The sequence below is a fragment of the Falco biarmicus genome, chromosome 7 (genome assembly GCF_023638135.1).
Source record: "Falco biarmicus isolate bFalBia1 chromosome 7, bFalBia1.pri, whole genome shotgun sequence".
Taxonomy (NCBI): Eukaryota; Metazoa; Chordata; class Aves; order Falconiformes; family Falconidae; genus Falco; species Falco biarmicus.
In genome coordinates, this window is record NC_079294.1 from 12010772 (window position 1) to 12033845 (window position 23074).

The 23074-nt window shown below is 41.7% G+C and overlaps 1 protein-coding gene across 2 annotated transcripts in view; it reads left to right on the forward strand.

Moving 5' to 3' along the window:
* The first annotated feature begins 14334 nt into the window (after positions 1–14334).
* The window catches only part of SNX6 (sorting nexin 6), a 29408-nt gene continuing 20668 nt past the window's right edge, over positions 14335–23074 (forward strand). Inside the window, exons 1-5 of one of the 2 annotated variants that reach the window (XM_056346661.1) lie at positions 14335–14441; positions 14600–14647; positions 20018–20122; positions 20951–21061; positions 22615–22736. In XM_056346661.1, coding sequence (XP_056202636.1) covers positions 14436–14441; positions 14600–14647; positions 20018–20122; positions 20951–21061; positions 22615–22736 — 392 coding nt within the window. In that variant the 5' untranslated portion in view covers positions 14335–14435. Of the gene's footprint in view, positions 14442–14596; positions 14648–20017; positions 20123–20950; positions 21062–22614; positions 22737–23074 lie in introns of both variants that reach the window. The other variant, XM_056346660.1, reaches the window with a different exon arrangement.

Below are 23074 nucleotides of genomic sequence, written 5' to 3' on the forward strand. Positions count from 1 at the left end.
CTGACAGAGGCATATGTGTCTCTGTTGGCAAATCTCAGGCCAAAATCTGGAAAACCTGACGATCACTTGAATCTAAGCTTCTTGTGATGTACATACATTAAACTGCCTATTTTTCAGTACTCTGATCCCTGTACAGCACTGGTGAAATTTAGTCCATCAAATCTCAGCTGCTGATAATGCCACACAAGACATGTAAGGGTATTTTAATGTTTAACCTAAGGTGAAACTTGGAGTTACACTACATCAGACATATGCATGACTGACTCCAGCTCTTGCTTCCACTATTCAGTCCTTTTAACAGTGTTCTGGCCACCCTTCCCCCATGAAGATCCGCGATATGAATTAACTGGATTCCTCAGATTCTGAAGTCCTGACTACAAGCTTTTCAGAGACTGGGAGTCCTGCCATGCCATGGTATTCCTAAGGGTGTAGGCAAGCATGATCCATCCACAACACATCCCAGAGCTTTGAATATCCAAGCGCCAGCACTTCTAGAAAGTTTCGGTTTTGCTTTGTTTGTTTAATTAGGGAGACAAACTTTGTTTGCTCAAATTCTGTTAGCATTCCAGGTGAATTGTATCTAGTAGTGTTTTGAGTGGAAAAGTAGATGATGAGTTTACTACATACTAGTTAGAAAACAAGACTAATAGGCAAAATAGCTCACCTGATGTGTATTTGGGATTCAACCAGTACATGAGTGCTCTAATATGAAGTTGGGGTTTTTTTTGTCAGGGCTGCTGTAATCCAGGGATAATCAGAGGTAGCTCCATTAAAATCAATGGAAGTTAGGAATGCTTATTACAAGTTCATTAGTGTCTAGAATCATTAGAACAGTATGGAGTGATGTTAATAGCAGCAGGGGAGTGCTCTGGGTATACAGTAGATGAAGACAAATACTTTACCAGCATATGCATATTTCAGAGCATGCGTCACAGATCTGCAGCTTTAGACAACAAAGGTAATATAGTCCAGACTGAAATGTGATGGGTCCTAATATATATTATATTGAATACAAGAAGTTCAGCCATGATTCTTTTAATAATCTAACAAATAACCCTCTTAAAAGATTATTTTAAGTATGCATTACTAATTTAACCTAGTAGTGCTCACTTTTTAAATGTACAGAATGCAATCATAAATGCTGTTGTTTTATCATGTGGCCATTTTTATCTACAATGACCTTTTTGGATCAGCACCATGTACTGTCTCCTTGTGTTCTGTATGTGCACAGAAGCGCAGCTCATTTTTGTGACTTTAAGTTCAGAATCCAGCATTGACATCAAAGCTCATTTGTAAGGCAAAAGCTGGGCTCTCCTGCCTCAGTGTCCCCGGTGGCCCAGTGCAGTAAGGGTACTCTAAATGTGACTAGCATACTCTGACAGCACTGGATTCAGCACAAACACTGCACAGCCCAGTCTTACTGTCATATTATTTAGAAAATGGGTGAGTCCTCTCCATTTTTTACACAAAACCACAAGAAAAAACATTAGAAAATGCACCGATTATGGAAGAAGCCTGAATTCACCTGTCTTGACTAGTTATGGTTCTAATTCACATGTCAGTGCCCTAACCAGATCTGTGGACTCCAGTCTCTGGACTGCAGGTTAGGGGTTTCACTGGTGTTCCTGTCTGTCAGCCTGGCCTAATGGCCAAGACTCATCCTTTGATGCTGCCAAGGTTCAAATGTCACCCTCTCAAGTGCTTTAACACAGTCACCCTCAGATGGAATGCAGCAGAACTTTACATCTTGAAGGACACTGATTACTGGTTAGGGTCTTGTTTGCCTGGTTTCTTCCTTCAGAACAGTACAAACGTTTTGTATGAAGAAGTCACTAGTCGGTGATTAGGGAGCAGGCATCTAGAAATCAGACATGGTAGTGTCTGTAGCATCGTGGTGATGTATCATCACATCCAGCTCCCTTCGCACTTTGTAGATTGAGCTTTTAGAGATTGTCTCCATGTTTAACATCTGCCTTACCCATGTTATTTGTCTATTTAGTACTTCTCTTTAGTAAGCCTGGTGGGTTTTTTTTGAAGGATGAGATTCAGTTGTCAGAAGAGTTCTTTATTTATTTTTACGGCGTAACATCACTGTGTGTTTAATTTGCTTCCTGCAGAAACCATCTCTCCATCACTGTCTTTGATCAGAGGTGAACATGTTTTTCTCAGCTTAAGCTCCAATTATAAGATGCCAAGAAATATTTGCACACACTCACAGCCTGGGAAGTGAGAGAGGTGTTCCTGTAAGCTACCTCTATAAAAATAAATTCCTGCTGCAAATATGGCACTACCCATGTTGCCAGGGCTTGCAGAGTGGACTCGCTGAACTTGCTGAACAAAGCTATTTTGTTCACTTCTTCCCATGTGGGAATTGTTTGGCCTTGTGCATTGCTGAAGCATAGGGCTGCCGCAGCCAAGGGAACACAGACTTTCCCTACCCATACCCTGGCTATATGATGTTCCACAGCACCCAAAATGCCTGCGAGTCTGATCGCAGAGCTCCAAACCTGCAGTAAGCATATGAGGTACAGGTCAGGACTCCATGCTGTGCATGTGAAAGTTTGCACGTCATTTTTCTATGCAAATCTGGCTGACAGGGAATGGAGAGCCTGATGCCACCCAATGGGGCTTTAATTCCAACCATTTGTTATTGCCCCCCCCCCCCTTTTTTTTTTAATTTAGCAAGTTCACCTTAAAAAGATTTTTTTCTTTCTACTACTATGATGGAGATGATGTTCCAAAATCCTGCTTTGATGTTCTGAAGCCTTATTTTAATTCCAGCCTAAATATATTCTTGGGCATTTTATTTTGTATCTGTGTTGTTCTTTACTTTGAATAGCCTTCCCTTTCCCTTCCTTTATCCCCTGATATATTCTCTTCTTTTATTTGTTCACACCAAGATATTTCCAGTAAGATAGCCTTCTTCACCCCCTTAATTGTCCCAGCAGCACCTCTTGGTACCTGGTTCCATTTGAATCTATCTTTCCTGAACATGTTTGACCAGGCCTTATCACTATGTTTTATGAAGATATAAATGCACTGCTGTCTCCGCATTGCAGGATCCTATGCCTTCTTCCATTAAGTCAGATATATACCACGTGGCTGATACATCTGCTTCTTTCTCCTCCTCTGCTCTTTCCTCATGCTTACAGAAATTTCTTTTGGCCCCTTAAGATCATCATTTTGCATTACTCACTACAGAATTCCATCCTATTTCTGTTACTGCAGTCTTCAAGGTCATGAAGATCTTCCTGCATGATACTCCAGTCCTCTTCTGTATCAGTAGTACCTTCCAGTTTTGTCTTGTCATCAGATTTCATTAGCTCATTTCCTTCCTATTTTTTATTTTTTATTAAAAAATCCTATATTTTATTCTTTAATGAGAAGATTAAATAAGATTGTTCCCAGAGTGAATCTATGAAGCTCTATGAACTATGAAAGGGAAATAATTCCCTCTTCTTCTGAAAGAAGACTCCTCTTCAGTCAGTTTCTTATATACTTTACAGTTCATATGTTAGTCTTGATTTTAATCTTAATTAATGTTATGCAAAAATGCATTCAGGAGTCCAGCAAGATCAGGTCTAGTGTCTACCTCTGTAAAGAACAGGCAATCATTTTATAAAATAAATATATCAAATGAGTCTAGAATAATTTGGCAATGATAAGTAGGTATTTTTATCCCACTTCCATAACCCTCTTTATCTTTTATTACATTTCCCTTCCAAGTGTGTCATAAAATCCTAATCATATTCAGCTCAGTTGTGCATGCTTTGGCAGCTGCCTGGTTCACTTATTCTCTTTCTTGACTATATCTAAAAAACAATATTAAGAGATCAATATTTCACTTCTATTTTAATAAATTCAGCTACAAATATTTGGTAATTCGTGAAAAACAAAACTGCCAAGAATTAGAACAAATCAAGTGATTTTCTAATATTCCATTAATAATTGTAAAATAGCGTCTCAGAAATGTACAAAAGAGGGGAAATATGAAAACAATGAAACAGCTATAAATTTTATTGTGGGTGGCATTTACAAATTTTATAAGCATCATTTAGCCAACTTTCAACTATGGGGCATGCTGTTACCTTACTCTGGAGCCCTACACGATAGCCTTGCTGCCTGACATGAATCAATAGCTGGCAGCACTTCAGACTAAGCTGTGACATTGCACATCCTTGAAATAAATTTCAGCATTGATGTGTTTTAGATCCAGAACCAGATGTGAACTGCAAGTGACCCAAAGAGGAGGGGGTTAGAAGAATTGCTGGAATGCTACAAGGGGACTTGAGCTGCAAGTGTGTAGATGTAGCGATGAGTGAGCCTTACTGAACCTGAGTGAACCTTACTCTTACTTGCTTTAGCTCATCACAAAGATTATGCACATCACACACAATCGCATCTCAAGCAGCCAAAATATTTTATGAATCATGTGGAAGTCAGAGCCCCATGTACCTTAGGGCGTTGATTCAAAATCGTCATAGTGGGAAGAGTGTCACCTAATGAATGACCAGTATGACACTTTTTGTTGTCCTTTCCCGTAAGTTTGTCCCACAGGTACCAACTTGGTGTAACTCCCTTCTGTTGTGCTTACAGGATTTGATACAGTATCATACCATTACAGCACACTGGGGAGTTTTATGGGGCAGAAATTAATGTATATTCTAAGATAAAGTAGTCATGATTAAGCAAAAGGCTTAGCTTTTAGTGGCTCAGAGCTGATTTTGTGACTGTATGACTGGGAGACAAGATTACAGGAAGTCCAGAGCTAAGAAGGGTCAGCCCAGACTGGAGGGGAAATGCATTGCTAGGACTTACTACTGGAACTCCTCAGTTTTCAGTGCTACAGTTGGGTGATTATATGGAGATATAAAATCAGAAATACAGCAAAGAAACTATTTTTCTATGAGATGTGAAAGGCAAAATTTTACCTAAACCTTTTATTTGGTGCATTTGCAATTTGGCTTTACACTGGTGCCTACCTTTGTCCTACAGCACTGATTCTCTGGGTGGGGAGATTTCAAAGTGCAAATTCCAAGAATAGCATTGCCTTAAATGGTGGGAAATGAGATGCATTGCAGCTTTGGTAAATCTGAAGGTTTTGTTCAGCCACTTAGTCATAGCTGCCCCCTCAAGTGAGAAATAACAAAAGGAATTTTTTTGAGAAGGTGGGACTAGAGCAAAATACAATAATCAGAAACTGTATGAGTCCTTTGTGTTTTATAAAAGCAGCAGAGGTAAAAGATTTCCCATTGTAGAGTATGATCAAATGACTGGAGCCAATAAATTGTACATAATGATCTTGACTTCATGTAATCAGCAAAGCTCCATTGACTTTAATGGAAAAACATTGATTTGCACTAGCAGAAGAGCTGAGTGGAAGGAGGTGCATTCCTGACTGTCTTGCTCATGTGGGTAATCTCCCTAAAATAATTCTCAAAAATAAAGATTATTAAGGGTCTGTGTTTCTTTTGTAGCTCCATTCTGCGGGTCCTTTCAGTGCCAAAGCTGTCTTTAAGAGCCCTATTGCACAAAGTGCAAGGAAACCACTCCAGAGCAGGGTTTGAATTTATCATTTTTTTTTGTCCTGCCATGGATGAGGGTGCCTTACCAGTCCTGAGGCACAGCTCCCTGCTCCGTTCCTGGAATGTGTTGCTTTGTAAACTGGTACAATGTCTACCACAGGGGCATAGAGCTAACAGGGAGGCCTGGGAACTCAGCAGCAATGGACAGGACACTGAACCTCCTGCCTTTTGTGTGGAATCAAACACTGCCCTGGAAGAAGAAGTTCTGGTGCTCATGTTACTCCATGTATCAGCAAGATTTGGCCCTACATGTCACAGTTGCCTTCTGTGGACAGATCTGAACACAGAAGTTATGATCTTCACAACTGATACAGCTGACCTTCCCAAACCCAAACTAATGTTCTGGATTTGTTTTTGTACCTTGCGAAGAAGAGAGTCTACTCCCAGTAGGAGGACTGGAAGCATTTCCTAGGCTGGCTCCCATTGCTCAGTTCCCATTCACAGAGCCACCCACGTGGCCCAGCATTCCCTTTGGACACTTAAAATTCTCAGTGAGGGTGGTTTACCTGTTCACCATCAGATCCATCCACTCAGATGCAAAAATCCCTAAGTCAAAAGGCATGAGTGTGGAACAAGAAAAAACAAAGTCAAAGCACCAGTGGTTTCCTTTCCTCTCTCCACCATAACTTGACCAGCTGAGACGAAACCATCTGTAACAGAGCTTGACTCTTCTGATCCTGTAACAGAGCTCAGGTCTTCTCTGAAGAGCTGATCCTGGATCTGCTCAAGAACATCACAAGTATCTCTCTTTTGGAGCACATGCAGTACAGGTCTGTCTCAAATACCAAATGCTTCAGTTCCCTATGTTGCAACACAAGGCTTGTTTGCTCTCAAATACAGAATTACAGTTCTAATTTCAGCCTACAAGGATATAACCTCTCATAGCGTCATACTACCTTGGCCTTGACTGTGGGACTGTTGCAACTCAATACGGTGCTAATGGAGATCCAAATGCTATTCCATTAGCCTTCGTTCCAGATTATAGCCTGGCCAGTCAACATCATAATGTTGTGCTGGCTAGAGGCTGATGGACAAGTGCTTCCATTATCTGTAGCCACGCATGCTTTGTGCAGACCTCCGTTGTGATGCAAGCTATTGCAACTGAATTTGTGCTGAGACAGCCTCAGTGTGTTTGCCCGATGGTGTGTCCTGTCCATCAGTGAAACCCACCACACTACTCTAAAACACCAAAGCAGGAGCCACATGAATTTTTCCTGGTGCACTTACTTGGTTTTCACAGCAGGGTACTTTATAGTAATGTACCTGTGGGCTCATCTTTGCTGAAGCACAGGTTGAAATAATCCATTAGTAATGCCACAAGAGGTTTCTTGATGTGTTTAAGCCAATCTAAAACTGCAGCATTGCTGAAAAGTTGAGTGCTACCCTTCATACTCTCTCTACGGTCCTATCATGCTGGCTCAAGTGAGGGGGCTGGAAACTGATCCTGCAAGAAAAGCAGGTAAATTGGGTCAGCTCCCTCAACTGCTGGCCCCTGGGGCGGCACTGAGGGAGCACTGGGGCACAGAGGGATTAGGGGCATAGGGAAGGTGTGACTTCCCCTCCAGCAGCAGCACAGCCTTTGATGGGCTTAATCAAACTGTGCTCTACAGTTGTTTCATGTTAAGCATCTCCAGATCCAGAGAGATGGTGCGATGAACCAGACAGAACGAGCCTGTCTGGAAGCATGGGCTGCAGCTCAAGCTCTGGCAGTCACACTGTGGGAATCAGCTATTCAGTGCAGCCATTACAATTGCCCTGCACATCCTGGCTGTTTTGCAGTGAGCACCATCAGTCAAACTAAGCTGCCTCAGGAGATGTTAACTCAAAAGCAGACAGCTGGAAGCAAAATTGCAGTGAAGCCTAACAGTGAGTGCTCTGTGTGGCTGCATCTTAACCCATGGCTCTTATCTGCATCTCCATAGCGGTTGAGTCAGGAAAAGAGAACCGAGAGGGTGATATGCTTGGCCCGCCAGTGTCTATGTGGCCTAAATTTCTTTTTTCCTGACTGCCCCTCAAGTCAATCCTAAGGTCTTTGGCTCTGAAGATACTACAGGGAAAGCAACACATTTGGATGCAGCATAGAATTCTTTTTGGCTGGACCGCTGGGCAAACAGGTATTTGAGGCGGTGAATGAAACACAGGATGTGTCTTAGGCTGGCTGCTGCCATGCAGCTATGCTGTAATGTGAGTATCACGATGTATTTCACCAGGAGATGGAAGCAGCTTTGTTTTTGAGTCAGTCATCAGCATGTTTGCAGAGCTGCCCATGCCATTAAATAATGCCTCAGCTGATTGTTGTTTTAATGCTGATTGATGGCACCTATTGAACTCAGCTTTTTCTCTAGTAAACCTATCAGAAAGAGCGTGTTTTGTGGTTGTTTATTTTTTCTTGCTTATATTTGATCATTTTGAATGGGACCTGTTTGGTCAGAAATTCTTCAGGATGCTGGTCAGGTAATGCTCACCTGGTAAGTGTAGGAAAACAAAGGACACCCAGTTATTTTTTTGGTAACCCTTTGAAAGTTAGTCTTAGGCAGACCAGGTTAACAGTCATCACATTCTCTCATGCTGCAAGTGATGCTCCAGTACTACTGGCGTTCACAGGATATGCCAGGAGACATCCAAGTTTTTCAGGGGAGAACTTAGAAGAGTGTAGCTACCTGCCAGATATGAAGGAGGGCAACAATGAAATTCAAGTCAGCAAGAAGCCAGCGAGGAACATGTTAGGAGAGCAGAAGACTGAATTTAAGACTGAGTGTAAGGGGCAAAAATGGAAGGAGCTGGGAGTGATTACAGAGAGGAATTTGAAGGCTTGGGAGTGAGGGGAGAGGTGTCATTTTGCCACTAGCTGGAGAAAACAGTTGCCCTCAGGCAAGACCAAAGGAAATTGGGGCATGGAACAGAGTGGTCAACAAAGAGAATGGAAAAGACAGGTTGGAAGGGGAATGAGAGATTAGGAAGGAAAAACACTAAATATTAAAAAAGAAGGAAAAATAATTGAAAAGAAAACAAAAAGTATTAGGAGAAAAAGAAATAAGGTAACAGGGAGCAAAAGACAAAGAATAATGACTAATAGTCCCCAACAATAGGTATCTACTGAATTAGGCAGAAAGTGTCATTCAGTCTGTTCTGGCAAAATAAGCAGCGTTGTGCAGTCCTTCCTGATACCCATTATTGTACCAGTGACAAGACATGACAAGAGCTGCTTTGTCTGCCCTGCCTGGTGCTGCCCTGCTGGAGCAGAGTTGGCCTTTGAGGAATGACGTGTATGAGGTCAGTGTTACCAAATCTGCTTTTTATGCTTCTTGCTCACACTTTCATCAACAAAGCCTTATTTATACTTAAGCTTTTTTCCTGAATGTATTTTACTCTTCCCTAGCCCTGACAAGAATCATCAGTGGTAGCCTTGATGAAAACACTACTGTAAATGGACTTCTGGTATTTTTACCTCAGACTCGTCAAGATCTGATGTGAAAAGAGTAATAAAACTGCTTTGGAGAAGTCTCCCATAATGCTCCTACCATTGCAGTTACTGATTGGTAAGAGTTAAGACTCTGCTGTTAGGCTGATATACCAAAGCATTCCTACTGCCCTCCACAACCCAGGTATTAAACCAGGCAGCTCTAAAATTAAAAACCTTAGAAGCATTGTGGCAAAAGAATTCTCCCTTGTTTCAGCTATGACGTCAACAAAAAGTTTTTTCTGTTGCTGCTATAATAATAAATTCTGTTATAGTAACTTAAAGGATTTTGTGCCAGTACTTGGTGTAAGTAAACCCCTTAGACTGGAGCAACGGCCAGGCCAGAAATTCTGACTTTCTCTTACAGAAAGACATATTAAGAATTGAGAAAGAATGATAAAAAAGGATTATCTCAGAATATTCTCTGAAGTTCTACATATTTCAGCTGGCTTATAAAGGAGAAGGATCTGGAGTTTAGGAAAAGAGATAAGTTCAATGGCTTTAAATCTGGAGTAGGCAGCTGAAAAGCTGATCTGTCTGTGATTTTATTTATAAACATTTATATGCATCCCCATGTGCCAGGGAAGGAGAGGGCTTCTTCACAGATTCTTTCCTAGACGATCCTATAGGAGCTATGGGAGATGCAGTCTCCTTGTGCACCCATTTACAATGAAGTATTTGTGTAGAATGATTGCCTACAATCTGTTATAGAAATATAATGATTAGGTTAACAACAGTATGCAATCCAAAGAAGAAAAAAACCCTCAGAAGGTTCAGAGCTCAGAAGAAGTGATTTTTATCTCTATTTACTTTATAACATATTCTTTCCCTTACAGTTTCTTGGCATTAGTTCATGGCACTGGTGAAAAACGAGGCTTTGGATAGTTCAACTTTCTGCATCAGTGTAGCTGTGTATGGGCATTAAGTCATTCAAGGCAGGCAAGGACAGAATGCGTCTAGAATGCCACGTAAATGAATTTTAAAAAGGCAAAAAAAAAAAAAAATTCTAGTTCTTTCCTAGGGAAGAAGTGTGCTAAATTGCATTACAATGTATGTGCATACATATAGTCAGCATCTGGTACAAGGAGGCCAGGATTTTTAAAACTGCAGAGTGAGGCTTTTCAGGGTCCCTGCAGTCTGAATAGAAACCCACACATCCTTATTATTTGCATGTGGCCCCATTATGCTTTGGAATTCACAGAAGTCTACTCCACAGTGAGAAACAGATAATTTTTTTTCTGATGGAAATTATTGCTGTTCGGAGTGGCTAAAAGTTACTAGGCACATACTGTACTGAGCTATATTTCACTTTCTTTTCTAGAATATTATACCTTTTTTCCCTCTTTGTTCTTTTAATCCTACAGCTCACATCCTCTTTGTGTTCCTAAAGGAATATGATCACCCTGATAGTATTTTGTGCTGTAAAGTGATCTGTCTCCATAACAAGTAAAAAGCCTCTATTGCTGAGGGTTTCAGACTGATTTTATAATAAAGTTTTGAAGCCTTTTTCTCCTTCGGACTTAATCATCTGAAAACATTGCACTTAAAAGCTCTAGTTTCCCACATAAATAAAAGGTAAATATTATTTCATTTTTTAAAAATGTAATTATCTGCTTTGCCGCAAAAAAAGCCTTGCAATATAGCTTGCATGATATTGTTCCTTGATACAGATTCAGTTAGCAGCAGTACAGAAAATTTAAATGAAGTATGTAAAGGAATATAAAATATTTTCATCTCAAAGATGAAACAAAAGGGAATCAGTCTGGCGCTGATATGGGAAAGCTGGTCCTCGTGAGCAGAGTTTGTCTGCGAGATGTTGTATTTCAGCTCCACACGAACAATATATGAGGTTGAAGGAAACTGAGAGTAATTAGGTTTACAGAAGGAAGTCAAGAGACTTCTCAAAAATGAAAAGTGGGTGAAGAATAGTTCTTCACACTTTTTAAAAATACGTATCAGCTAACAAAATATCAGAACTACAGCACTTGCATACATTAAGTGCTTGCATTCATTGAATCATTCCATTAGTCACACAGTATAGGTAGTACTATATGACATGATGCCTTGGAGTGGAAAGTCTTTAGATCTCGGCAGTGATTCCCTGATAAAAGACAAATATTTCTTAAATTGTGTGGCTTCTACATTTCCAGGGCTATCACACCCAAACACAAAGAAAATGTGACTGGTTGGGTAAACCTCAGCCGAAACGCGTTCCTAAAAATACGTATACAGCACCATCTACTGCCATTATGAGTTTTTGCAGGGGAATGTTAAAAAATCTGAAGACCTGTGGGTGACAATAGTGCAGCAGTTTTCCCATAATTAATTTATACATACGGCTCTGTAAACTCAGAATAACGATGACCCTTGCCTCAAGAGTCAGCAGCTAGGAATGAGATAGAATAAAGCACGGTAGCTGAAAAGATGATAGGGAGGAAAAAAATGAGTGAAAAAATGAGTAGCTCAGTGACTTGGAGTATATCCTCAAGCAAAAATGAGCTGTCATTGGTAAAGGGAATAATTTCTCAAGATGTCATTTCAGAGCCCCAAGACTTTCCTTTCTTCTGGCTTCAGACTCCTGCATCCTCCTCTGGGCTACAGCTTATCGGAGACAATGCAACTCACCCATCCCAGCAGTTTTCCCTCTCTTTATCCCACATAATTTTTCTGCTGGTGAAGCAGGTTGACTGGGATCAAGGTCTGCTAAAGACCTGATTTTTTAATATATATACATATATAAAATATATAAAAATATATTTATATTTATATATATAAAGTGCCTACCACCATATTGATAAACATTCTTTGGAACCGCCCTTGACAGCAAGAGTGTCTTGTCTACTTGAGCTGGTGTCAAGTAGACAGCCAGGTGTGTGGAGGAGGGGAGGAATGTGATGGTACCAAAGGGCTTCAGATTGCCCCAGTGATGACGTGTAATTTCATTCTTGCTGGGTTATATTTAGTTCATTGACCTCATTTATTATTGTTATGCAGACATAAAGGACAGTGTGCAAACACTGTGCAAAAAACCTCGTAGGTAGGGTGAGCTCAGCTGTCAAAGGAAGCTGAATGCGATCCTGCAGCCTCTCAGCCAGGTTATTAAACTGAGTCTTGACAGAAGAGCACTAAGAGGTAGTGCTCTTCTCCCACCTACTAGCTAGGATGTCCCCATGGCATATATGATCCATCTCTCACTTGCTGAGGCAGAAACAGTGTGCAGCAAGCTTTGGTCTGCCAGTGGGGAGGGGCATGGGATGAAAGTAGGGCAAGATGTGGAGCTGGGATAAGTTGATCAGGGCAGGACAAAAGATGAGTATTGTGGATAGTATTGGTTTTTAATGATTTGGTATCATTTGGTACAGACCACCTTTACGGCCACAGTACTGCTGTTGTGTTGCGATATGTCCCTCATCAGCCTCCATGTCAACTAAAACATGACCAAATTGCTCCCAGAGCCACACTGGAAAACAATATAACCTCACTTTTTGTAGATGCACCTGAGACAGTCATCCTGACAGATTCATGCCAGTCAGCTGGACTGCTTAGCTGTCTCCTGGAAAAGGGAATTAATTATCTTTTTATTACTTGTGAAGCCTTTTCTCAACTCTTTGACTTGGGATCTTTGGTCCTACAAAAATGTACTAACAATAAACATTAAAAAAGCGTGCTTGTTCTGTCACTGATTTTAGTTTTTCCAGAAAAAAAGATGTTTGCCAGATGAAGTGATAGTATGGTACTGAGCCCAGACTGTGAGCAGAACAGGATGCTAACACATGCAGGTGAACACCAGGAAATCAGTTCCCTGTGTGACTTTGTCTTTACCCCTTCAGCATGACAAGATCAGTGCTTAAACAGAGGTCACATACACTTCCTCAGTACCTTTTAAAATATTTTTACTTCTCTTGACCTGAGTAGTAGGTCAGTACTTTGGATGATGTTGCATGCGTCTGTATCAAGACAGAAACAGACAGCGTATGTGAAAACGGTTTAGAGAACAGGTTTTTTAGTTGTTTACAGTTTGCATATTCAAAGGCTTCTCTCTGCACCTGTACTAAGAGCAGTTTCCAAGAGGCAATTTCCATTTCCAAATTGCAAAGCACACTGAAGCAGTACAGAGCCCACAAAGCTTTCTCTTCACTTACCTTGAGGCTGCGTGAGTACCGTTTCTCAACGTATAGTTTCCTGATCGGCTGAGCCCTGTCTAAATCCACAATGCTATTGTGGCAAGTGGTGGTCCTGTCCCAATAGCGGTTGTGTAACTATGGGCTTGGCTGGATTATGGAGTGGACTCTGATGGAAACCAATAATTTGTTACAGGATTAATTTGCAGCTGGATCAACATCCTCATCTGTCTGACTGTATGCCCATGGGAGCGCTAATGTCCACACCTGCCACCATCTCTTGGCAATGGCACACACTTAGATCAGTTTACAATGATCATGAAACCCCACCCTGAGGCTGTTTCTTGGCTGTTCTAGCTCTGATCCAAACCAAAACGCAGTCCCAGGCACGGACTCCCCACCCTCCACGCGTATGTTCAGTTTAGCTTGTAGATGCTGGTGTTTTCTGCTGTCATTAGACAAAAGGGCCTCTAATGCCTCCATTTCTTGGTCTGAGTGAAAGGCAGTCATCAATCTGAGTCAGGTAGCTGCCCATAAATCAAAGGCACATTAGAAACCACTTAATTTCTAGCACTGTGTGATTGCGTAGTGTCTTTCACACACGCTTGGCGAAGGGCTGGTGCTGCGAAGTGCGTCTCTGACAGGAACGATGGGACGAGGCACAGGCCAGCACGGAAGCCATCGGTTGTGATTAAGGCCCAGGGCCGGCAGTGCATCTGTCCCCGTTACGCGCATTTTCGGAGGTTTTGCACACTCGCTCTCGGCGTGCCAGGCGCCCGAGCTCTGCTTGTGCAAAGCTCTCGCTTGTGCACAGCGCTCGGGGGAAGCGCTCCCCGCCGAAGCGCGGCCGCGCTGTGCCCGCCAGGGCCGCGCTGCTCGCCAGACCCGGCAGCGAAGCCCCAGGAGCGCGGCCGCCGCAGCACGGGCCAGCGCACACCCCGGCAGCAACTGGGGAAACCGAGGCGGCCGCCACCTCCCCGCCGGCGGGCGGCTCCCCCCTGCCCGCCGAGAGCCCCGGGCCGGCGGCCGCCCCCTCCCCGCCGCTGCCCCGCCCGCGCGCTCCCTCAGCGGCCCCCGCCCCGGGGCGGGGGTTAGGCGCGCGCGGCCCGCGCCCTCCGCTCCCTCGCGAGAGGTGCAGCTCCCCGCCGCCGCCGCCGCCACCGCCCCGCGCGCCCGGGCGCCCCGCCCCACCCCGCCCCCGCGCGCCGCAGCCCCGCCTCGGCGCTGGGCTCCGGGCGGGCCGGCGGGCGCAGAGCGCTGCGAGCAGCCATGATGGTGGGTCTCGGGGCGGCCGCGGTGCCGGGGCGGGGCGGGCGTGTGCGGCCGGGTCGCTAACCTGTGCGCTTTGTCTCCCCCCCTCCCCCTCTGCCCGCCGGCCGTGCCCCTCCGCGCCCCCGCGGCCCGCTCCGCCTCCTCCCCTTCGCCCCCAGCAGGAAGGCTCGGACGACGGCCCAGATTTCCTCTCGGAGGAGGACCGAGGGGTGAGTGCCGCGGGGAGGCGTCGGGGACCCCGGCGCCGGGGCTGGGTGGGGAGGGCAGGGCTGGCCCCCTCCGGCGGAGGCCCCTCAGCCGCGGCCGGGCCCGAGCCCGCCGCGGGAGCCGGGATGCCGGGCGGCGGCGGGCACTTGGGCTGCGGGCCCCTTGCCCGCTAAGGTGGAAGTAGCGCAGCCTCTGGAACTCCTGCCGGCCTGAGGGGGCTCTGCCCTGGGTCTTTCATTGTTCTGTCACCCAAGTTTTGGAAGGGCAGTTCCCTCGGGCTCCGGAGGGGCTGCGTGTGCGCCCCCCGTGCCCCTCCCCGCACGGGTGGGACCCCCGCCCCGGCGGGGCTGTGGGGCTGGCGGGTCGGCCAGCCGTGCGGGGAGCACCGGGTTCCATCTTTGATGGAGGGCCAGGGCCTAGGTGGAACTGCTGCCCTCCCTCCTCTCCTGGGGCCTGGAGGCTCTCCCATAGATAACAATGGGACGTCTACATGGCAGGCACACGCTGCATAATAAACTCTTTATTGCAAAGAAGTTCTCTTGTTGGGACAGGATGCCACAAATTATGTTGCTTGCTGAGAAAACCTTTTTCTCTGCCCTGCTGTTTGTGGCCTTCAGTTGTCATCTGGCTGCTGCATCCATCTTTAACTTGCCTGCCTCACTTAAGCAACAAATCAGCTAATCTTGTATAACTTACTCAGACCAATTACCCCCATCAGTTAGTTTCTTCAGAAAGACTGGCTCTGGGCAAGGTAGGAGAGCGACTTCTGAGTTGGCTTGGGTTGCCTTGGCTGTTGCTGGGTAGTAAAGTGACTACATCCAGCATATTACTAAAAATACAAAATCTGAAAACCGCTCTGTTGGTATACCCCTTTGTCATGGGTGCCGTACTCAGGTGTCAGATATGATGTTAAGTACTTTTTGACTGTATGCACATGATAGAAATTCAGTGCATTTTATGCTCCAGTTTATGACTAGAAATCAAAAAGAGGAATTCTAGTATTGTATTAGGCCAATGCTGGCCACTGTAGAGCTTTTGCCTTTAATTATACAGCTACTTTAGTAAGAACACCGGTTAAAAAAGAGATATGGGAATTGTGGTCCTTTGAGTGTGTTCAGAACAAGGACTGAAGAACTTGTTAACTATGGAGTTGTATTTTACATAGGTTGTCCCTGCTATTTATGAACAGGCATTGAAGTGCAGTTGTCTTTGTCTGAAGGTGCAGGTAGAACATAGCAATGCAGATCTGATCTCATGTGAAACTTGTTGTATTGGTTGGTTATCAATTTTCCCTCTAAACCTACAGGTAGTCGGAGTTCACAGGGTAATTTGAAAGCCTTAAGAAATCTCTTAGCAGTCTTGTTTGTGCTGTTGGACAACTTACATCATCTCGGTTGGCCAAGTGCAGCCTTTTTATTATTATTTATTTATTTTTTTCCCTCCATCTTCATCCAGCACTGAGGAATTAAACGACAACAGCACCCTTTGCCTTTCCCTAATTTTTTTAGGTTTTATTTTCAATCACTCTGAGGTTTTAATTTTTTCACTGCTGTAAATCCTTGGGGTTAAACCCAGCTTTTTATATGCATGATTTTGATTGTGATACAGAAAATCTCATCAAAAGCAATACTGTTATTCTGTTTATGAATGGATTTGCTGTGCTTTAAAAAAAAAAACTTTTTTTGTTTCTTAGTAGCAGTAGTAAAAATAAACAGCTTTTCATAAAGTGTTTCCCTGGTTCTGATTTGTCACCTTCCTCTGATTAAAAAATGAGCAGGTCAAGCCTTTGTTTGAAAGTGTGGATGGCAACTTCTGGTTAGAGTAGTTGAGCTTTTAGTTTTGAAAATCAGTACTCTTTCCCCTCTAGAATTTAGGTATTGCTATGACAACTGCATTTTTAACTCTTCAGAATCATGTTGGTCAGCTACAGTTGTGTTAAGTTTGATGTGGGGATGATGAGATGAAAAGAGGGCTTGAAATTATGCTGATGCCACACAGAACGGTAATTCTCAAACAATTGTGTTATACCATATGGAGCCTTTTCTGAAGAATTGTAAAACAGAGCACTGAGAATCATCTCTGAGGAAGCAGCAGTGGGTGGTCTGTAGAAGGAACTTATTATAAATGGTTGGCTTAAAATGAACTTGAGGGAATTGCTTTTCTAAATCTCACTTAGCAACATAGTATTGAGTTCACTTTGAGTAACTCTGTTCCTGTTAGGCCTTTTTTTGTGCTGTCTCTAATGTAAACAATACGCCCTTTGAAAGGTGATATAGTATTGTTCTGCTAGTACTGTCTTGTGTATTTTATATCTATATAAACTTTAGAGGGCTTGGCTAATGCGCTTGTTTTACTCGCTTAGAGGAAATGAGCTATCCTTTACAACAGGTCTGCTAGAAACTTAATGCTGTGAAGATACTTTGTAATCTTGTAGAAGTATAATTTGTTTCTTTTGCTCTGTGTATTTATCTGCCTGTAAAGACCCCACTGAAGAAAGGGTCTTTTTTCTCTAACACTTTTGAAAGAGCTTAGAATACAGAAGTTACTGTTGTTGGCAGATGACTTTACAGAGGAATGTTATGTTTGGTTGTTCCTCTTGTCTCTTCCAGCTTCCTTCCACTATCATCTGAAGTATAATTGATCCTTGAGTAAGAGCTTAGGTGCTAAAGCTTCTCCTTGTGTTGTGTTCTCTTTTAATACTGTGATACTGCTTAGCCCTGGTTTTGGCTTCTGGTATTTTCTAGACCCTTTGAATAAAACAGATACTTTCTTGGTATAGCATAGGAAACTGGAAAACAGCTAAACTAAATTGGCTTTTGTTTTGCAAGTAGTTCAGCATGGGCGTAGAGTATGTATCTAAGCATAAAATTACTGTGCTGTGTTGAATGTATTAGACCTGGGGAGGGGGGAGGAGCAGGGAGGTAGATACAAAGGGACTCTATGCAACCTCCGTTTTTTCCAGAATTTAAGGTACTTTCAGTTTTCATCCAGATCAGGTTTTGTAGCATTTTATTTTTTCATTTTCCCATCGTGACTAGAAAACCATGCATTGGAGGTGGTTTTCTTTTGGAAGTAGTGATGAAGAGATTGCTTAAGTTTGTTGTGTGATGATGATGTTTGTGAATTTAATTCCCAGTAACGCAACTTGAACCGTTGTGTCACATGAATACATTTAAAGTCCTTCAACTTTCTGATTGTCTTTGACACCTTTCATAAATGCTTCATTACCATTGCAGATGAAAATGTTCCCTGTTGGCAGTCAGGCTACACAGCATAATTTAACATATGATTAGGCTCTTCAAAATGGTTACAAACTTAACTCAGTATAAATTAAACAGTCCTTTACAGTTGTATATCATGAGTGAAGTAGTCGTGTTTAGGTAGTTATTAATTTTCTCAGCACAGATAAGCATTTTGTTTCTAAAGTTGTGAGAAGTGTGTATGGCCAGGGTGTGCTGCACTAGAGACTGCATATAGACCAGTGACAAACTTGACAGCTCTTAAACTGAATGTTAGAATTTTGGATTGTACTACTTTTTAAAATACAGAAGAAAAAAGCATTTTATTAGTTTCTGTGACCTGTGAAATACTACAAAATAACCATTTAGATAATCCAGATTATTTGCTGAGATTAATGTACTCTGGAGGACCAGAGAAAACAAACAGTGCCCCCGACAATGTAACCACTAAAAACTTTTTTACAAGCTGAAAAATGTGGTGTCATGGCATAAGGCAGACATCGGTATGTCAGATTATATTTTTCTTTCCTAAATTAGACGTTAAGCACATTGGAAACACAGTAGGAGCTAAGAGATTCTGCCTCTGAGAAGTGATCTGCAGTGGATTGTTGCATGATAATATGCCTTTGTGTGAGGCAGTGACCCCCTAAACCTTGGGAAGACAAAACAAAAAGGGATTCCTGAACCATGCGTGTGAATATGTTACCCTGGTGGTTTTAATGATTTCCAGCTTTGCTGTATGGAAAAGCTTGTTACTGTTTGTGTAGTAGCTATTGAACTGCTACATTTTACTAGCCTAGCAGAATATGCTAGACTGTATGATTTTGGTTTAATATGCTAATTCTAAGATATATTAGTCTGGTTGCTGCTATGTAAGCAGCAAAGTTGTCCATGTATTGAGGTTAACAAGAAAACTAGAGTGGGAGCTGGCCACTATGATTTAAGATCAGGATTAAGATAACCTGGGAAAACAAGATGTGGCAGTTGATGCTTCTCTCCTAGAGCTGTTACAGTACCTTGCAGCATTACCTTCAAAGTCTGCTCGTGTGTAACCTTTGTACTTTGTGTTGCTGATATTTGAGCACGGACTTCAAAATTCAGTCCTGAAAAATTTTGCAGGAAAAAGTCTGTATCTTTGTATGGAAGAGCATTTCTGTACTGTAGAATGTGATATTTCTAGAAAAAAATGCAACATCAAAGAAAACAGTGTCTCACTATTCATGAGCATGACATTGAAATAATTTTTGACAATGCAGTTGGAGAAGATTTCAGTTAGCCTTAGTACTTGTAAACATATTCTAAATGTCTATTGATCCTGATAATGAAACTGTCGTGGGACAAATTGCTCTAGCACAACAATGCTGCAAAGGTGAAGGGATTTGAATTTGGGGTTTAGATGAGTTAGTTTCACCAACTACTGTTGAAGTCTTTGGCCCAGTTACTGCCAAACGTTGCAGTGCTGAGATAATCTTTCAGGTTTTTTACATTTGATCATTATCTCATTTTCTTTTCAGTGTAACTTCGGAATTATTTTGTGAGAGAGTTCAGGTTTCGTGTCTTGTGGAAAAATATTTCCAAGAGACGTAGCTCTGTGAAGTTCAGGATATCATTTTGTTTAAGCTTTTTCAGTATATCATGGGACATCTTAAACAAAAGAATAGTGTAAGACAATGTGAGTAAACCAGGTCTTTAATAGCTCCTGCTTCTTTGAAATACAGGACCACTTTTCTCCTTAAAAGTACCTTTCCAACTGTTAGTACCTTTACAAGAATGTTTACTTAAAGCAGGTTGTCAGTTCAGGGGAGTGGTGGGAACGCAGAGAAAAAACTACTGAATTTGCTGCTGTCCATACATGTACTTTGTCTTGACCATACACAGAAACAAAAATAGTGCACTAACAAGGAGTATGGTAAAGGAAATTATTTGTATGGTCATGTGTGCCATAAGGAATACTGCTGGTATTTCTTTTTCTGCTGGAAATAATGTTTTAATGTTGGGGCTTTTATAATCTGTCTTGTCTTTTAAGGATGTTCAGCATTACAGCATCAGGATTCTTCTCGAGGGATGTTAAGGGAAGTATAATTAACTTTTTGTTTTTTAAAATCTAAGCTAAATAGTTTTTTCTTTGTTTAGCTTAGAGCAATAAATGTAGATCTCCAGACTGATGCTGCTCTGCAAGTGGATATCTCAGATGCACTCAGTGAGAGGGACAAAGTGAAATTCACCGTCCATACAAAGGTAAAAGCCTGGGTTTGTGCTAAACATTTTCTTCTGCTTATTGAAAAAAGTGTAACACAATCCAAAGGAAATTAAAGGAGCATTATCTCATGTTTTAAGAGACTGTGTAGCTGCAGTGCTTAAGAAAAAGATCGCTAAAAAGTTGAGGTTAAAAAACTATTTAGAAAAAGGTGATGTTCAGCTTTTTGTACTGATGTGTTGTCATGCTATTCCCATGCTTATTAATAGGCGTATTTGCAGGTAGAATTTTTAATATACCTCAGTATTCTTCAGTATATTTTTTATTAATTAGCCATAGTTTCAGATGTATTTCATAATGGAATTACATTGAAGAATCATTTCTAGCTACTGCTGGATTTTGGTTTTGCTGCTTTTTTTGTTTTGAATGTTTATTGATTGCAGAATCACAGAATAGTTAAGGTTGAATAAAATTTCTGGAGATCATTTAGTTCCGTCCCCACTATTAAATCAGGGGGAACGAGAGCAGTTGCTCAGGACTTGTGCATTTGGGTTTTGAATATCTTCAAGGCTGGAGACTCCACAGCCTCTTTGGACAGCCCATTCCAATTGATTGCTGCACTAATCAAGATGGGTAATTACTGCTATATGAACTTTTTTTTTTGTCAAATCCTTACTTGGATGATTGGCTTATTTTTACAGGGATATTTTTGTTGTTCCTTTAAGGTGTTTTTCTTATGGTATTGAAAAACATTGTGGGTTTTTTTTCTGTTTTGGTGTTTGGGTTTGTTGGTTTGTGTTTTTTTTTGGGGTGGTGATGGTGGTGATTGGTTTTCTTTTTTGTAATTCTTACTCCTTTTCCCCTTCTAGAGTTCCTTACCAAATTTCAAACAAAATGAATTTTCTGTTGTCCGGCAACATGAAGAGTTCATTTGGCTTCATGATTCTTTTGTTGAGAACGAGGACTATGCTGGCTATATCGTAAGTATCGTGCAGCTCTTTTGGTTTGTGTACACTGTTTTCTGTTGGCTGGCTGTATCAAAAGTACTTACGAGTGCTTTTATGTGCAATAGAAATGGCAAATGTTCGTTCCTTCTAAGATCAGATCTCCAGTACTCCATTTTATGCAATTACACAAAATTAATAGTTGAAGCAAGCTTGGAGGAAAGTTCCTGTAGGTTGTCATACTTTCTTGTCTTTCACTCCCAAGGAGTGAGTAGTTTACTCTGTATCCAAGTGTATTTTTAGTCCAGTCTGTTAAAAGTGTGGGAGATAGGTGAACTGTATAACTTGGTGATATTGTTTTTGCAAGCTAATGTTTAACTTGTAATTAAGTTTCATGTTGCCTTTGTTTTAGCTGGAATAGCAGAGTGCAGTAACTGAACTCTAGTGATTAGACTTTTCCAGTTTTCATTATGAAGATCAGAATCATTTTACCATCAATTAGTTGGAGGGGGAAAAAAACCAACACAAATACCATCTAGAACTACAGAGAACCTTAATACACAAAAACTTATGTTTTGAAGTTTATTTCAGGCCTCTGGGCAACAGAGGTCCCAAAATTGTCTCCTTATGATACTTCCTATTAAAAATGGGTGCTGCTGTTCATACTTGAATTGCAAATAGGAACGTTTGTCATCCTGGTGTGAAAGTCAAGTATTCATTTTGTGTTTGGGGGGATGTCTACTGACTTGGAAGGTAAACACATATTTATCATTGACTAGTGGGTACATTATGATCAATGTAATCTGTGATGTGTCATACCATTCTTGAGCTAGTCTTTTTTTTTAGTCAGAAAAGCTATTTTAAGTGACTAGACCTTCAGGGGGGTAATAACTAGTTTCAGACAGTTAACTGTAGATGCTGGATTTTTCTTTTCTTAATTCATTAATGTAATGGACAAACATCGGTGAGCTAAAATTTAAGCATATTTTAGCTTTGTTCTGTGTCCCTTTTACCGATAGCAATTCAGGATTAGCTTGAATGCAATGTTTTCTCTTTCAATGCTAATGTACTGTATTACAAGATCAACCTAGAGGCTTGTTTACTGTGTGCTTCGTTATTTCCACAGATATATCTTTAATGTGAATGGTGCTGCAAGAAAGAGCTAGTGCCTGCAAACAATATGGAATGGTTTTTTGGTTTTAAGTTTTGGGGAGTTACGAATTGTGAAAACAATTGTGAAATTAATTTGTTTTCTTTGAACAAGAAATAGTCCTTACCAAATAAGCTAAAACAAAACTAATTATAAAGTAATGATTTCAAGTTTTAATTCATTGTAATGGGAAAGCTAGGTGGTAATTAAACTACTGAAGCCACTAGTTAATACTTTAGTAATCTTCACAGACACTTGGCCAACATTGGTATAGTAATGCAGCATGTCTGACTCATGACTTTATTCATAAGTGCTGTAATGCGTGATGAAAGAGAGAGCTATATATTAAAAAGCTGCAGGCAATCTACAGTTCCTGTACTGAATGGATGTTGTTTGGCTGAGAAGATGAGCGATTAAAAAAAATGTGATTCAATTCCAGATTCCACCAGCACCACCCAGGCCTGACTTTGATGCCTCAAGGGAGAAGTTGCAGAAACTTGGAGAAGGGGAAGGATCAATGACTAAAGAAGAATTCACCAAGATGAAACAAGAACTGGAGGCGTATGTAGACTTGATTACTACTTTTTAATTGTATTTTTTTATATCCCTCAACATTTAGTGCTGTTTGCTGTCCTGTGTTTCTGATTTCACTGGAATGGTTCTCTGTGAGGGACAGGCTTGAGAATCTAGTTGTTGCATAACCAGGGTTATCTTAGTGATCATGATCAGAGCCATTAGGAAAATTGTAGAAATAATTTCATGGAAGATCTTCTGAAACAGGAAAAAAAATCAGCTTGTTCTTGAGCAATCCTTTCATAAGGGAAAAACTAGTTAGATCCTTTTCTTCACAGAACACCTGCAAAGGGAGGAGGTAACCTCTATCTTTTTTAGCTCTGGTT